We start from the raw sequence: 18,328 nt of genomic DNA on the forward strand, positions 1-18,328 counted from the left end.
CAAAAAAAAAAAAAAACTTCTCCTGGGATGATAGTTGGGGCTTTGACATGCCAGTGTAGGTTCTGTGCCATGTGACAAGGCATTTATTCTATTCCCAATGCATACAATCAATACTCCTTCGCATTCCAGGAAATCCTTGTGATTCGCCACGTGTTAGGAGTCTAGATATATCCGACTCATTCGGATCCCTCAAGTATCTAGGGTCGAAGGCATGGATAACTCCAATTACAAATTCTCTTAAAGAGTCAATGAAAGTAGACTTACCAATCCGACAAGATTCATCTTGTGAATCGGTTGGACCTACATATGCAAGCATCCTCATTACTTATGTAATTTTTTGATGAGGTGACAATCCCTTTTGACCCATTGCATCAATTCTTTTGGTGAGTTTGGAGTTGTATTCCCCAACCGCATTAAGAATACGCATAAATAAACCACGATTCATCTGGTAGTGTGGGCGAAACATTGCATCATCATACGTTCGAGTTTCATTGAAATAGTCTCTCATAATAGTTTCATGACCAAGTTGTCTATTATGATCTATCGTTTGGTGACCCGAAACAGAACCAACATGACGAGAAGGTTTTCGCGTAACTTTCATTTCTATTTTTTCTAACATTTTACGATCATCATCTTCCCCTTTTCGAGCCAATTCATCTTCTTCAAACATCAAGTTCAATAAGTAAAATCCGTATCCCATGGTAGAGAAAGATGAAATGTTTAGAAAAAGAGTATGAAAGTTATAGAAGAAGAAGTTTGGTGAGTTTGTAGAGAAAGATAGTTGTATTTACAGATAATGAGAAATTTAATATGGTTGTTGAATTGGTAGAAAAGGGGAAAATTCAAAATTCAAATTTTAGGCATCAAGAGAGGTTTGGGTTGGAGTTGTTCTTGTACCTAAGTCCTTATCTAGTGACTCTAAGTAGTCGGGTCTATTTTGCAACAAAAAAAGGTGCTCGGGTCTATTAGGCTGCTACATGCTAGCTTGGGCTTTTATTTACTTTGTTGCTTATAGGTAGTCCATTTAATTTAGTGGCCGGAGAAGCTAGCATTTGGCCTTCAAGAGCTCTAGATCGGATATCTAACAATTCGGTTACTAGTCAACACTTGGTTGCTCAAGTGGTTGATAGTGTTGACATAAACACCAAAAAAAAAAAAACTAATTGGCTACCCGAGTACCTTCCCACCCCAAGGTTGGTTTGTTGGAATGTGGGAGCGCCTGTAGCAGTTTCGAGATGCTCTTTATAAATTGCCCCATGTACCCCTCGGCCCTCAGGGCCTTCATTTACTTATAAGAAACTCCAACAACTACAAAATTGACGGTCAATCGTAGTCACCATAGAAGTCAAAGTCAGATCCTCGTAGTCCACATCAATCTCCTTCCATCACCACCATAACCACTTCCACTCTTTCTCTCTCTAAAAAAAACTCTCCATCTCTCTCTCTCTCTCTAAATCTTCCGCTTTCAACGTAATTCGTGGATCTCGGAGTAGTTCTTAAACGAGTTTCCCTCTCTATTCACCAACTACTCTTCAACTATGCAGTCACCGAAAACCAGACGGAAAGTCGTTCCGGTCAATAATATCGACGGTACCGATTCCGACAAACTTGATGAACTTCTCTTATTCTCAGCGATCTGTAATGGCGAAGATTTAGGTCCATTTATACGTAAAGCTTTTACATCAGGTAAACCTGAAACTCTTCTTCATCGTCTTCGTCAATTTTCTCGATCTAAAGAATCAGAGATCGAAGATGTTTGTAAAGTTCATTATCAAGATTTTATTATGGCTGTTGATGATCTTAGATCTTTACTTACTGATGTTGATTCACTTAAATCATCACTTTCAAGTTCAAATAAGGTTTTACAATCCGTCGCTTTTCCTTTACTTACTTCTCTTGATTCGTTCATTGAAACTCGAAATGTTAGTAATAATGTTGGATTAGCTTTAGAATCTGTTCAGATCTGTGTTCGATTACTTGAACTTTGTTCTAGAACGAATTTTCATTTATCTGGTAATAATTTCTATATGGCTTTGAAGTGTGTTGATACGATTGAGAGAGATTTTTTACAAAGAACTTCTTCTTCAACGATTCGGATAATGTTAGAGAAACAGATTCCTTTGATTCGATCTCATATTGAAACTAAAGTTAATAAAGAATTTGGTGATTGGCTTGTTGAGATTAGAATTGTTTGTAGGAATTTAGGTCAATTAGCCATTGGACAAGCGTCTTCGGCTAGACAGAGAGAGGAAGAACTTCGAATTAAACAACGCCAAGCTGAAGAACAAAGTAGATTAAGTTTGAGAGATTGTGTTTATGCTTTGGAAGAAGAAGATGAGGAAGAGAATAGTGGTGGATTTGGAGATGAAGGTTATGAGAAGTTTAGTAATGGTGGAGGTGGATTTGATTTAACACCTCTTTATAGAGCATATCACATTCATCAAACCCTAGGGTTAGAGGATAGGTTCAAACAGTATTATGTTGAGAATAGAAAACTTCAATTAACATCAGATTTTCAGGTATCTTCAATGACTCCTTTTCTTGAATCACATCAAACATTTTTTGCCCAAATTGCTGGTTTCTTTATAGTAGAAGATAGGATTTTAAGGACTAGTGGTGGTTTGATTTCGAAACTTGAAGTCGAAAATCTTTGGGAAACTGCACTTACTAAAATGTGTTCTGTTTTAGAAGATCAATTCTCTAGAATGCAAACAGCAAACCATTTACTATTGATTAAAGATTATGTTAGCTTGTTAGGAGTGACATTACGTCGACATGGGTACTTAGTCGATTCATTGCTCGACGTTCTTAGCAAACATAGAGACAAGTATCATGAACTCTTATTATCCGATTGTCGTAAATTGATTGGAGAAGCACTTTCTGTCGATACTTTTGAGCAGATGTTAATGAAAAAGGAATACGAGTATTCAATGAATGTCTTATCTTTCCAAATACAAACCTCTGATATAATCCCTGCATTTCCCTATATTGCTCCATTTTCATCAACAGTTCCTGATTGTTGTCGTCTAGTTCGATCATTTATTGAAGATTCAGTTAGTTTTATGTCATACGGTGGGCAACTAGATTTCTATGACATCGTCAAAAAGTATTTGGATCGACTTCTTAACGAAGTTTTAGATGAAGCATTAATAAACCTTATAAATTCAAGTGTTCATGGGGTTTCTCAAGCAATGCAAGTTGCAGCAAATATGGTGGTTTTAGAACGAGCTTGTGATTTCTTTTTTCGTCATGCTGCACAACTTTCGGGTATCCCATTAAGAATGACTGATAGAGGTAGAAGTAAATTTCCATTAAAAAACGCTCGAGATGCTGCTGAATCAATGCTCTCTGGTATGCTGAAGAAAAAAGTCGACGGGTTTATGTCATTAACAGAAAATATCAATTGGATGGCAGATGAAGCTCCACCGAACGGAAACGAATATGTAAATGAAGTGATCATATATCTTGAAACTTTGGTGTCAACTGCTCAGCAAATTCTTCCAGTTCAGGTACTAAAAAGGGTATTACAAGAAGTTCTTACTCATATATCAGAAAAGATTATGGGGATTTTGAGTGGAGATATAGTGAAAAGATTCAATCTAAATGCTATAACGGGGATCGAAATCGATGTTCAGATATTGGAATCGTTTGCCGATAACCAAGGTGATCTCTTTACAGAAGTAGAAATGAACGAGTTGAAATCTGCGTTAGTTGAATCAAGACAATTGGTTAATTTACTTTTGAGTAATCAACCAGAGAATTTTCTTAATCCGGTGATTAGAGAAAAGAATTATAATGCTTTAGATTATAAGAAATTGGTTATAATATCAGAGAAATTGAAAGATCCTTCAGATAGATTGTTTGGAAGCTTTGGTGGAAGAGGACTTAAGCAGAATACTAAGAAGAAATCATTAGATGCTTTAATAAGAAGGCTCAAAGAAGCTAACTAATAGAGAACTTAGTGTTTGCCAAAATTGAATTGAAGACATTATTATGATGCTAACTTTGGTTAATGGCTAGTCCTGATTTTTAGCAGCTGTTGTTTCAGGTCATATAATAGATATTTAAGTTACTCATCATGTATTTCTCTGTTTTTTTGGAAGGGGGGATTGATTAAATTCTTCATGTCTCAATACTTCTGAACATTTCTGATATCTTAATAGAAATATAATTAATCTCTCTCTCACTCTTAAGTCGCACATTTAAGTTTTGAGTGGTTTTTGTTATCGCACTTGTGAAGTCTCGTAAGCCAACAAATCTCGACCAATTATGATGATAAAGAATCTCTTTTCTCTCTCTGAATCTTGTCGGTCTACCTAAGTCTATTAGGAATTTACTGGCCTATAACTCGAACAAAATAACATTTTTGTCATATAAGATGAAGGATCCCTCTATCATAGTTAAATGGTTTAACTTGAACGTCTACTCCATAACAAAAAAAAAACTTGAACGTCTACAAACTTCATATAGATATGTTTGTTAATTGGCACTAGGCCGGTAAACAGTAGCTTATCGGATTGCATATCCGTATCCGAATTCGATAAGCTATCCGATATCCGATAATTACCCAACGGATATTATAAATCAATATCCGAATCCAATAATATTAATGGATATCCGATATCGGAAACTTTAACAAAATTTTTAAATTTTTAACCTATAGATCTAAATAATAAATCTCAACAATACATTTTATATATTATTATGAATAAATTTAATTTTTTATTAGTTTTTTATATTACTTATCGGATATGGATATTTATTGGATCGGATATTAGTGTATCCGATATCAGATAAGAAATATCCCAAGGCCACGGCTTTGGGGAATAAAAAAAAATCTCCGGGGAATAAAACATATTTTCTGTTTAGACCAAAAATTGATATGATTGTTGTGAACCCCCTAAATCTCACAAACCCTATCTCTAACAAACTCTCTCTCTCTTCCCCTTTCTCTCTCTCTTCCCCCTCCCTGTCGCTATCTCTCTCTCCCCCATTCACTTTCTGTCGTTCTCCCCCTCTCTCTCTCTGCCGTTCTCTCTCTCTCCCCCTTCTCTCTCTCTCCCCCTTCTCTCTATCGTTTTCTTTCTCTCTATCTCTCTCCTCTCCCTAATCTAGGGTTTCTAAATTATCTATATCTATCTCCCTGATTTAGGGTTTCTATAGAAACAATAACTTGGAGTTTCTTATTGAGATTTAGGCACAAAAAGAAAATTTCTCTGATGTTTATTCTGTAAAAGAAAACATGGAGATGGTGATTAACTCTCAATGAAGGGTAGAAGGTTAACAATTCAAAATCCTGGAATTTTTTGGATGAAGTAAAGATGGTGATAGTCATATGAAAGTTTAGAGGAATTTTAGATTTTAGAGGAGCAGGTGGATTGGTTGAATCTTTTAAAAGAGATTTGTGAAAAAAAATTCTTTCTTCAATAATGTGAATATATTATTTGGTGGGTTGATTTACTTTGTTTTTCTTGTGACTTGATATGAAGATGTGAGGAGATGAAGATTAGGGGGTTAATAACAACAATATCAAATTTTGGTTTAAAACGAAAATATGTTTATTCCCCCGAGATTTTCTTTTATTCCCCAAAGCCGCGGCCTATCCGAATCTGTATTCGATATCTGAAATTTCGAATATTTTTTTAAAATTCTAATATGGATGAGGGATGTCGAATATTCGGATATCCATTGATTTAGTACTGCCAAACGCCATGAGTGCAGAAGTAATACTACCTGAGCTAGAACAAAAACCTCATGAACAACAGAACAAGTAAACAACATCAGCAAACACGAGTAAAGTAGACTAACAAAATATCATAGAAACTATACTCGGAAAAAAGTATTTTAATACATCATTACCCCCAAAAAAACCACAATACATAGGAAGAAGCTACCAAACTTGCAAATTTGTCTTCTCTCATTAACTATGAGGATGAGAGCTTCATAAATACAACTGTGGAAAACTTCCAAATGTTATCACTTGTAGTTGAAGTCAACTTGAATGAGATATCGCATTCGAATCTGATCAACATTGTAGACTATGTACTCGTTGTACAGCAAACTACCCTGCAATCATAATTGAAACAAACCCGCATTTAGTTCTACTTCAGGCAAATCTGTATTTCTTCCGTAATTTATTTCTATCTGGGTGATTATTTTGCAATTATAACAAAAACATGTCTAAGCGCTTAATATGAGATGCAATATACCCTTCGTCCAGGTTTCTCCTTTGGTTTGCCAAGAGGAACGACGACACCGTCTTCTAGTTCTTCAAACTCGGAGGAATCTGGCTCTGTTGAACCAACTCCTTTTGTGCTGCAATAAACATCACAAACGCAAAAAATTGTAGTGGTATTAGATTACTCCTAGATCGAGCTCAAAACCAATTGGTAATGGAACTTCCTTTTCCATGTCGGACTATTCTCTAAAGTTCCATTAGCTGTGGAGCTTTTAAGTTTAACACATCTTTATAGTGGGTGACATGGAGCATATACGACTATTGAGCCTATCATTTGTCCTAGCTTTGATACCATATTTAATGTACATCCAACTCAAATCAATTGGTGATGAGCATATAGGTCTTTGATATTACTTACACGATCGAGACACTTATCTTTGCCCATGTGGAACTATTCTTGTATAGCTAATCATTCACATTTAAATGTAGTTAGAATTCGTATAGATGGAAGGCGAACCTTAGTTTTCCATCTGGCAACTGATCAGCATCGTAATTTGCACATGATAACTCAGCCATCTCACCTAACGCCACCTGCAAAAAGAAAAAAGTCTCCAGTTCACATATGGTCGAAGCAATACAATTCATAGGTTACTGAAATAGATACTTGTCTTGTACAGTTCATGTATTAAATTTGGAAAATATGAATCGTTTTTTGGAGCGTTCCATGGAATGTCCCTGCAGTATTTCAATCAATCAAAATATTCAGTAAAGTGAACAACCTCACATAGAAGAAGCACACCAGCCCTGGATGCACTAGAAGAGTAGCAATAATTTGCACTTTTTGAGAACATGTCGGCAAAATAAACCCCTTTCCCGAACATGTAACCCGTTGAAGGAGCTTCTGGTGGAGCAATGCGCAAACCTGTTTTATGGACAAAAGATAGTATCTTTATCTATCTTATCCTTCACTCGTACTAAGTTCCTAACATACAAATGATAATCGAAAAAAAAAAACCATTATATGGGTTCCGAGAAATTCAGTCACAAAAGGTTGGATGAGGGTATGAAACATATCATTGCATATGATCCAAATACAAGTTTTCGCTGATTGAAATATCCAAGGCATCAAACTATAGTTTTGTGCTTTAGCCTTAGCAGTCAACTACAGTAGGACCTTCAATGTCTATTTCTGAGTTTAAACCAGAGTGGTTGTTTCCAAACGGGCTTTTGCAAGAAAAGTAATAATCTATAGTGGGTAGGAAAGTTATTTCAAAGTACCTTGAGACAGAATCCCAGTCCAATTGGTAAGTCGAGAACCATGCCACAAAAGCTTTCGATTTTTAGTACTAGAGAACTGCAAAACAAGCAAAAGTGAATTACGGCATGTACAAAACAGTAGGAAACGAACTCAGTATATTAAATAGTAACTAATATACGTATCTTAGGGATAAAATTCTCATTAGAAATTATTACCTTTTGGAACCGTTCATTTTCACCATGCCTTGATACCCTAAAGACTTGTGCAATGTCAACAGTATAACTTGAATGTGTTTTTGCATGAGTGTTATGAACATACTTCTCTATCTGATAAATAAGAACGCCAAATTCCAATTAAATGAAAAAGGACATAATACAGTATATGGAACTAATTTTCTTTTGATTAATAAAAGAAATTACCATAGAGTACTCCTTTGACTTAACATCAACTGGTGAGAGGTCACATTGAAGACGTTCATAATGACAATATAATGGATCTTCCTATTATTATTAGAGAAGAGTCAAATTAGGTCATATGTGAATTTGGAGGATGAAACCTATGTTCACCAATTACCTTATGAAAATAGAGAAAGAGCAAAAGAACTAGAGGAATAAAGAAAAACTATGAATGATTGATTATGGAATAACACAAAGAAAAAAAGAGTACCTGCATATCAATGTCATCCTTTAACAACTTAGTTGCGAGCTCAATTTCTCCCAATGCTTCAACCTTCAATTACACAAGAAATTCAAACTAAAATTAATAAACTCAGAGCAATTAATACATGGTTTATGGGAATTTTACAAATCCTACAAGAAGAACATATATGAACATTTTCACCAATGCTAGCATACTGAAATGATGAAAGATAGTAACCAAATTCTAAAATGCTCCACAAAATGAAAAAGGTGAATATTGAACCTAATTGCCAATCTATAGGATGATCAGTGGTCTTCGATTCTTTTAAGCATAAGTAACGGAAAGAACCATAATTATTTGCAAATTGAGGCAATATCTAGCCCCAAAAACCTTGACTTCGAACAACTTCAAAATATGAATTATTAAGAAAAATGAAGATAAGAAGGCTTGAAGAAAAGGAATCAGTGAGAGATGGGAATCACCATTTCAAGCTTATGTTTAAGTTTCTGTGGTGTGTCGATAACAAATTCCCCTGCCATCATATGGATTCATATTAAAAAGCTTTCACTTTTTCACAATTAACATACAACGAACAATTGAGCCATGTCACGTGTAAAACAAGAGTGGAACTTACTCATCTTCTTAAAGCCAAAATCATGAGGGATAACTGTGTAGAATTCTCTGCAATAAAACCATTACATAAACTTAGAATAAAAATGACAAAAGATGATGACATTCTGATAGAAAGGCCCTCAAGTGATTGGTAATCTTGATCATAAAATAGTACATATGCCATACCCACTCAATTGGTCAAGTACTTCTCTGTTGGGTTTGGAAATGACATCGGCAATCCTCTTCAAGACGTTATAACCCTACAAGTACTAAAAAAAAAAAAAGATTAGTATTACAAAGAAGAAATGACATTTATCTGTAAATTCTGGAAGGTAATCAGTTTTCACTTTTCAGAAACTACAATTCCATAAAACAGCTATTAATAGATTCTGTAAGATAAATCATACTAATGCAATCACAAGGAGTCGTAGATGAAAACATAAATCTAAACTATTCTATATTAAACCAGAAGTACCTTTAAAATTGTTGATTTGCTAAGTTTACCAAGAGGCAACTTTTCAGCATTGTACCCTGAAAAGAATAAGAAAGATCAAATCAATTTCTCTGCGAATTGTAGTATGCGGAGACTTCAATCGACCAGTTTCTCAACTGAGATGAAACGTCACACCAGAAATACTCTAAAACCATTATGGGATATAGAACAATAACTAACCTATTTCCAACATTTGTTGCTTCATCATATTGACATTGCAAACAAGAGATATAAACTTAGCAATGCGAGATTCAAGTTTTGTCTCCCGAGGTTGAATTGCGATGGAAGAGTCTTTGAGCTTTTCCGGAACCTAAAAAACGTTAGAAGTGTAGAAGCTTAGACACTCAGATTAAGCAACATTGTAGAAGATCACATATCTCAGGTACACAGGTATCAAGACGAAGAGAATTCCATTAACAGACTCACAACTGATTCTTCTGCTTCTTCGTAATCCATTTCCAACCAAGTATAGGATTTCTGATGACAGACAAAGTTTTTTCGGTCACACCACAGATTTTTGGTCTTGTCACAGAACTTCATCTCAAACTCTTGAATAGCACTATCTCGTGATGTATAAGGCCCACGTAACGTATCCTGGCCTTTAATTCCAACTCTCCCCCATCTACAGTAAACCATGAAGCTGGCACCATCATCAGATTCTGTAATTCATTTTGAACAGCCCGAGTAAGCACTACGAACTTAGGAAAACATGCAGTCTATTACTCTACTTCTGCTCACGTTAGGAAAAAAAACGGGCACTTGATAGAGTGTTCAAATAAAGAAAACAAGAGAGGGTAACGGAAGGGAAACAAGACCTAGTACTTGAATCACGTAGAACTTGTTATTATTGTGTGACACATTTGTCTGATTCAACATTGCGTCGTAGATTTCATCTCCCTGCAATGAAGAGAAAGAACAAACTTAAAGTTAAAGGTAACAAAGTACCATACTACATAAAACTTCAGCTTTGTGTATAAGAATATTTGCACTTATTAGGATATCACTAAACTGCCTCGTTAACTCAAATGAAGACCATATGTGTAAGTACAATGGTTACTTACATGCTGCAAAACATGGTAGTTTGCCTTTATGGTATCGGGGAGATATTGATCCAAGACTGCAGCACCCTTCTTTGTGGCCGTGACCAATTTCTCCTTCTTCCCATCTGCTTCTTCTTTCTTATCTACCACAATATTATAAATTATGAAAATGGAAAACCCATAAGTACTTTATCTGGAACTAATTGCAAGAGTATTAAGTTTGTAGAAATACAACTCAACGACTAACGCCAATTTGGAATGACTAGAGAAGCCATAGATCTGGTCATGGGACTTCAATTTCTCCATTGGTATTCTCACATGTCGCATTCTTTGAGCCAAACATGTCTCTTTTTACTAGGTGAAGCGGACCACATGTTTTCAAATGGGCCTATCACGTATGTTCTAACTTCTAACTCCTAATACGTATCAAGTTCGTGGACATTCAACTCAAGTCTAATTGGCAATAAGTGGAGAGGCCCCAGATCTTGTCAAAACTAAAGAGACATCGCGAGACCGTTCTCAAGATGAGAAATGAGTACCCCCAAAATGCACTTTCTAATTGCTTTTTTCTTTTAAAAATGCAATTAATATGAATGACTGAAAACTGTAATTTTATGTAAAGTTCACAGAATGTAAAGAAACCTATAAATTAAAACAAATTACGATACCAAAATGCCTAACATATCAAAGTGTTTTCCGAAATCCTCATTTGATTTACAATAATCAAATTCTATTCTAGATATTCAAATAATTGAGTTCTCCTACTATGAATTAATTACCCCAAAATCAAAATAAACAAGTACCCTAGAGCTAAAATTTCTTGAAGATCATAAGTTTGATTACCATAAAAACTAAACTAAATATTGCAACAAAAACAAGTAGTACCTTGAACATTGACATCAGGGTCTAAATCAGTAGAAAGTCTCTCTAAGAGTTCTTTTTTCGACCCACTAGTCGAAATACCACAAAGAGTAGCTTGTTCTCTTAATTGACGAATACCCATATCACGTAGAGTCTCAATTGCTTTAACCTTTTGAGGAACATGTAAAGAATCATCATCATCATTTTCAGATTCCCTTTGTCTCTTTTTAGTAGTAACTGAATCATCTCCTATTGTTGAATCTGTTGATTGTTTATCTATATCCTTATTTTCTTTAGCAAGTGCTGATTCAAGTCTTTTAACCTAATAAATGAATGAACTTTTAAAAATCAAAATGATGAACAAAGTAAAAATAGTTATGAGAGAGAGAGAGAAATAGGGGTTTTAGTTGGGGGTTTACCAGATGAGGTTTGGTGCCGGAGGAATCAAGACCACGTTGGGTAAGTTGGGCCCTGAGTTCTTCTACTCTGAGTTTGTTTGTTGCCATTTTCGTATAATTTCTTTAGATCGAGATCGAGGATTTTAAAAGGGGGGGGGGGGGGAGAGAGGGAAGTTTTTAGAGAGAGAAAATAGCTTCTTGAAGAAGGGAAACGTTTTTGTGCTCAACACGATTTTTGGCGGGGTTTTGACTTCTACCTTATTAGTGGACTCCCATTTGGACATGGTCAACTACTTTATTTTGATTTCTTTTCCTCCTAGGGTGCCTCTATAGCCAGCTCCCAAAAGTGCTGTAAGAACCTCCCAAAACTACTATAGGAGCCTCCCAAAAGTATTGGACTACAGTCAATTCCCGACAGCTGTAAGTGCCCCCCGCTCGGCCCAGTGCATTTCTTTAGAGTGGGCAGCCGGAGAGGAGTTGAATTGTCCAGTCTGAGACCTTGCTTTAGTTTTAGATTGAGATTGTGGGAGCCCTCTAATCAATCTATGGTTTCATGCATCCTCCCTTGTGTTTTCATGGTTAGGGTCCTTTGTTTCATGGTCAGGGTTTTCATTTCATGAATTCAAAAGATCAAAAAGTCAAAAATTACCATTTGATAATGGTTAGGGTTCTTCAATTAATGATTAGGGTTCTTTGTTTCATGGTTAGAATTCTTTGTTTCATGATTAGGGTTCTTTGTTTCATGGATTCAAAAGATCAAAAAAACAAAAATACCATTTGATATTTGTTAGGGTTCTTCATTTCATGGATCAAGAAATTGCAGAAAGATAAAACTTTATTTGTTGATGAACTAATATTCTAATAACATCATCAATTTTAGTTGAGAATGCACTTAGGAACTACATGTTTGATAATATTAGAACGGATGAAGGAATTGAATTCAAGATATGGGGAGGAAGAAATTAAACTTATAACTCTAGCAGATATTAAGGTCGTTCATGACTTACGAAAACATAGTAATGTAATTGGGAAATCACCATTGAAATTTCTGGTTTTAGAAACAGTATAGAGAGAAAGAAGAACAAACGACAAAGAGAAGAAGAGGGGGTGCTTGGGAGGCGCCTCCTAGGTTGTAGGGGTGAGGCTACAGATGGGAGGCTCCTACAACAGTTTTGAGCTTACCCAAAATGCATAAATACTTACTGAATTTGAACTCACACTTGTATACCAAACTTCATACCCTCTCCCAAGTTATGTTGGTTTTTTTTTTTTGAGACAAAGTAACATCTATTGATTAAGATCCAAGTTATAGATATTACAATGGGAAAAGGAGCATGAAGGAAGACAAGTAAAAGAACAAGCATTAGTCTTCCTAGAGCTAATAGCTAAGTTGTGAGCTAAGCCATTAAACTTTCTATTAACATACAAAAATTTAACTTGTTCAAAAGATGAAGCTATGCTCTTTGCTTCTCTGAGAACGTGAGTTGCAGTCCAGTGTATCGAACTTCTTCTTCCATTCAAAAAGTTGGAGACATTCATTGAATCTCCTTCCAAGATGACTTTGTTGATGTTATGAAGCTTAGCCCATTCGATTCCAAAAAGACAAGCCTTACTCTCTCCTTCATCTACTGATCTGCTGAGGAGTTTGGTGGATCCTTTGGCAAGATGTGTTCCTACATGGTCAGTAATAACACTACCAATAAAAGTTAGTGGAGAGGTTTTATCCCAAGAGGCATCATAGTTGATTTTAAGGTATCCCCCAAGTTATGTTGGTCAATATCACATTAAGGGGCATAAGATTGGGATTTATGGGACCTTTAAAAATCAAATGGAGTAATATTTATCGTCAACGAGCGTGGGCTGGGTTGAATTATCAAAAGTTGGGCCTTTTAAGCGAGTTTTACAGGGTTGGAGGCTAATGGTTTGCTCCTGCCTGTAGCCAAATTAGAAGTTCCTATAAGATTGTCCTTCTTATTGGTTTTCGGCCTTGATGTTATTCAAGCGGTAGATAGAGGCACCTCTGGCTGAGCCTTTAAACAACTCCACCTTCATTCAGAAAAGCTCATTGTTGATAGACATGTGGGGTTGCTAGATAGGCCTTCTCCAATTCTCCCATGTGAGACTATTCTCCCATCATGTTCACAAGGGCGGATCTATTTTAGGGTTAGGGTAGGTTGTAGCCGTCATATTTGAAATCCACTTACCAAAAGTTAATATACCGTCATAAATTTATAACCGCTATAACAATGGCACTTGATCAATGCGGTGTCACAAATGTTTTTTTTATTCTTAAAGTTTAAACAACTCCAATGGTCCTAAAATACTCAAATTACAAATTGAAATGAAAAGAAACTACATACAATCTAGCTGAGCTACCTCATAAGATTTAGATCAACCAATCATAATTTTTGAGTGAATGATTAAGATTAGATAGGTAAACATAATTACTCCCATGACTAAAATTTTGGAAACATACCCAAGCAACCTAAAGGAGTCCACTAAGTTATGTCACCACCATTTCAACCATAAAAGTAAGATATCATCAACTCTCTAACCCTTTTTTCTGTTTCCACATCATTTGTTTTTACTGTCATAGTTTTCTTGTTGCTCTTCAATTGTTCTTCCATATATCAAGGGCTTTGGTTGCTTCACTACACAAACACACCAACCCTTCTTTTTCTTGTATCCAAGTCAAATGCACCCATCAAGTGCTTGAGAATTTTCACACTCAAAAATGATTGTAAGATTTCAGCTTTATTGGTCTCATTAATTTCTTTATTTTTTGTACATGTATTTCATTTCTTCATTTTCTTAGTACAAGTATGAAATTATGTTTAGCATAATCAATAATAAAAACAATCTTTTTCTAGAGATGGGTTGGCTACATAGCTTATTGTAGTTGGTACATTATGACATAAAAATTGTACTAGTTATTATGACCTAAAAGTACTTGTAGTTATTTTGCCCTTCTTGGAGGTAACTAGAATTAACTAGTCTCCCCTAACATGAACTAATATGCTTTTGATGTAGTAAAAATGAATTAAAATTCAATTATTTGTCTCCAATACTGAAAAAAAAAAAATGACATGTGACTATGTTATCTGAAATGTTGAAAGAAACGACCTGTGACCATGTTATCCATGTCGAACATTTGCTGAGACCAATCACTATATTGGTAGCCCAATTCTCATCGGCTAAGTGCAACCATGATTTCAAATTATATCTTATTGTTATTATTATCATTATTATTATATCACCAACCACCCACCCCCATTTACATCTCATATTTGCTAGATCTTTATTTTGATGATGAATATGGATGACCTCATTACAGAATCTATGTTCTTTTTCAAACAGGACAAAGGCATACTGATGGTACCCTCAAATCTATACATAAAAAAAAAAGATTTCAAGTACATATGCAGAGGGAACAATATATACATATATCTCTTTTGAACCACTTATACTTGTCAGTTTCCTCAAGCTTGCCCTGATATAGTTTCCAATTCAACTACCTTTTTCTTCTGAATGAGTTTTATCTTGAAAGGGCATGCATTCAGAGTGATAGTGAGATATCTTCAACTTAACACTTACCCTAACCTAAGAAAATGAAACAACATAATAGTTTCTCCTTTCCAGAAGTTAGAACTGTGACAATTTGAATAAAAATAAATTATTTTAGCTTTCAATGAGTAGTTAGATTCACCACCAAATTTGATTTTCACCCATGGATGTATGTTAAACGACAAACACACTTATAAATAGGTTAATGTGGTAGTAAGTCAAAATGAAAATAGTCGGACATATTGATTTCACTGTCCTAACGTTGAAAAATTAAAAGACTTTACCCCAAAGGAATTGCCAACCAACCCCTAAAGCTTACCCGACTAGCTCTTAGGGTAAGGTCGGGAATCTAGTCTGGGGTAAATAACATCATTGCCTTTTTAAATCGCAATAATTCAAATTCTTTATTTGTAATGGAGAAAAACACACACCCAAGGTGAATTTCACAACATTTCATCAAAAAAAAAGGTGAATTTCACAACTGTTGTGTTTACAATAATGTAAAAAGAAATCAAGAAGAGTCTTTACTCAATGTAATGGTGACACAATCTATACTTTATTTTCAAATCGTCCAAAAATTTGATAGAAGTGTTAACAAATATATGTGGTAAAGAAGGTAGGCCTAATTGGGCAAACTTAGGAATCCTCCAATATTTCTTAAGAATTTAAAGGAAGTAGTTACATACTATCAATTGCTTAACACCAATGGAAAGAAGAAATGAACTAGTGGTGTAGTGGTTTGGAAAAGTAGTGTATATAGATGATGATAGTGTGAAGAGAAGAGAATTTTGAAAATGAAATTTAGAAGGTTGGTAATAATTAGAAGTGGTGGGGGTGTAAAGTTAAATTAAGGTAAGAATCGTATCTACCTTGGAAGATACAAAGCTGCCTTTACTAACAAAACCCACATACACTTTGGAGCTCTTACACGCAACCCCAACGTGCACACCCTCTCTCTCTTCTTCATTCTCTCTCTCTCTCTCTCTTATTACAACTTTAGAGAGAGGATGAGAGAGTGAAGGGTTGTGATGTTAAGGCCAAGGCCGACAAGGTCACAAATCCATTCTCTTCAAAAAATTGGAGAAACATAATACATATATTATATTATATACTATTTGTATAAATATAACATCACCAACAAGACTTGAATAACAATAATAATAATAATAACACTTGATTGCAAGCTCTCTATTTTCTTTAAAGAAAGTCCACTCCAAGACTCCATCTCTGTAACTTTGCTTTTACTCTCCCTTTCTCTCACATTACTTTCTCTCACTAACTCATGCATCATTATCACCATCATCATCATCTTCCCACACCACACCACACCACACCTTGTATATATAAATGGAGAGAAGGTGGCTCATTCCAATAGATATAGTTCTTTCATCTCTGCTTATGAGGTAGTTAGTTAGCTCTTCTTGATCAAGAAATTGGTGTGTAGCCCTTGTTGGAGAAGCAGGGCACGTGCAAATACTCTTTACTGCTTCATTTTTGCACGTGCTCCCCTTCTCCAACATGGGTTCCTCATCTTCTCCAACATGAGTTTCTCATCTTCTCCTTCATTCCCAAATCTCTTCTCATTCCCATTATGCACACAATTGTGTGCAGGTATAAGTATTCCCTCTCAATCTCAATGTATCTAGTGTGAATAGTATTGTGATTTCTATAATTGTAATGCTTCTTCTCACAGTTTCACTAGATCTACCCCCCCATTACTAGATTTGGAGCCTGAGGACTAAGTACTCATAAAATCTGTCTACCCTTCTTTTATGGGTAAGCCTATATCTAGCTAGCTAGCTATTGTTTTGTTTGCTGACATTTATATGGGCCCAACTATAGATAAATTTATACTACTATATATTAGTGAGCCCTCTAATGGCCTAAACCAATCTTTTGGTACTATAAAATTAAATACGTGTACTTTTTTAAGCAACTATAGATAAATTAAATACGTATACTTCTCGTGAGGTTTTTCTTCTTGTATTCAGCCCCGTCTCTAAGCTCTGCACAATTACGAATTGATTCACTCGATTTCTAATTTGTATCCTTCGTTTTGGCAAGTTCAATGAGATTTATTGCCAAATAGTAGTGCACATTGTAGACAATTCATTTAAAGAATAAAAATGGGGTTTTGACGAATTTCATGGCAAGATAAAGTATGAGAGGCTGTGAGTTTAAATCTCAAAAACATTCAGACAAACTTTATTATGCAATTCAAAAATAACACGAGACGTTCGTGCATGAGCCAGAAGGTTATTCGGTCGAAGACATGAAGTGTAGAACCTAACAAATAATTGTATAAGTTTATTATTTTGTAGGTAGAATTTTTACTCGAGTAGTTGGAGGATAATAGGTCACTTGATTATGTTTTATAAGTTGATACAAAGCTTAAAAATAAAAACCCTAGCTAGTACATGCATATAGGATGATGATGATGAGATAGAGAACCAATTAAGTGAGATCTACTGGCAGCTTTAGATCCATGCTTATACAATTATAGTTCTGCTTTTGTATGTACTTCCACTTAATTGTACATATGGTCTAGGGCATTAAGGCTACCCTTCCACACAAGTATGACACTTACTGCAATCTCTCTCTCTCTCTCTCTCATCTTTTGTGCATGGGTAAAGAGTACTATTAAGCTTTGCGTAAAAGGAAGATAATGAAAGTAAAGAAGTAATGCCTTGACTTAAGCAGTCAAAACTCAAAATATAAAAGAGGAGGTAGTACCCTAATTAGCTAGTATAGATTTACATAGATATATGTGTATATGTAGTATTTTTCCCCTTTAAAAGTGGGGGATTTTTCAGGGGATAAGGGTTAGGGTTACAGAGGTTTTTTGCTAGGGTTTTTGGGGAATTGAAATAAATGGTTGGTGAGGGAACAAAGGAAGGCAAAGAAGACACTCAATCTATCACATCTTTCCCCATCTCTGCACCTTTAATGGTTTTGGGTGATGTTTTTTCCCCCCTCTGACTGTGCTGGGTAGGGTGTTTATTGGGACTTGGTAGTAAGATTGTGTAGGTAGGAATGTTAAATGGAAGGCAGTTGGATCAAAGGAGAAGAGAGAGAGAGAGAGACAGCAATTCATTCTGTTCCAGCAACCCAATTACCCACACAAAAACACAAAACAGAAACCAAACCCCACTCCTAAAACAGAAGTCCAGAACACTACTAAATTGGTGGGGGGTTTTCTCATAGGGTTAGGGCAAAGTGAAAGAAAACATCAAAGTTGCTTTGCCTTAGAAACTTCAATAACTGAATAAAGTAAAAGAAGGAAAT

General features: G+C 35.4%; 2 protein-coding genes across 3 annotated transcripts; one reads left to right on the top strand and one right to left on the bottom strand.

Annotated features, from left to right (window-relative positions):
• The first annotated feature begins 1,298 nt into the window (after window positions 1–1,298).
• LOC147569169 (exocyst complex component SEC15B-like) lies at window positions 1,299–4,183 on the top strand. The gene has a single exon (XM_086655608.1). It carries the CDS (start codon window positions 1,539–1,541, stop codon window positions 3,948–3,950), a length of 2,412 nt encoding a protein of 803 aa, XP_086511734.1. The 5' UTR covers window positions 1,299–1,538; the 3' UTR covers window positions 3,951–4,183.
• A 1,616-nt stretch (window positions 4,184–5,799) lies between these two features.
• Window positions 5,800–11,746, bottom strand: PARP2 (poly(ADP-ribose) polymerase). Of its 2 annotated transcripts, none has more exons than XM_086655609.1 (18): window positions 11,501–11,746; window positions 11,106–11,403; window positions 10,242–10,363; window positions 9,996–10,077; window positions 9,607–9,839; window positions 9,361–9,490; window positions 9,163–9,218; window positions 8,874–8,947; window positions 8,710–8,756; window positions 8,558–8,607; window positions 8,103–8,165; window positions 7,856–7,936; window positions 7,652–7,762; window positions 7,457–7,532; window positions 6,958–7,100; window positions 6,696–6,769; window positions 6,210–6,315; window positions 5,800–6,066 (listed from the first exon to the last, which is right to left on the bottom strand). In XM_086655609.1, the coding sequence occupies exons 1-18, from the start codon at window positions 11,585–11,587 to the stop codon at window positions 5,977–5,979; spliced, it is 1,923 nt and encodes a 640-aa protein (XP_086511735.1). In that variant the 5' UTR covers window positions 11,588–11,746; the 3' UTR covers window positions 5,800–5,976. The 2 variants fall into 2 exon arrangements, with proteins under 2 accessions (XP_086511735.1, XP_086511736.1); XM_086655610.1 differs by having other exon boundaries at window positions 10,242–10,348; window positions 11,501–11,712.
• Between the last annotated feature and the right edge of the window lie 6,582 nt (window positions 11,747–18,328).

Source organism: Eschscholzia californica, unplaced genomic scaffold (assembly GCF_041429995.1).
Source record: "Eschscholzia californica isolate CP2 unplaced genomic scaffold, dmEscCali1.0.p SCAF_1, whole genome shotgun sequence".
In the NCBI taxonomy this organism is placed as follows: domain Eukaryota; kingdom Viridiplantae; phylum Streptophyta; class Magnoliopsida; order Ranunculales; family Papaveraceae; genus Eschscholzia; species Eschscholzia californica.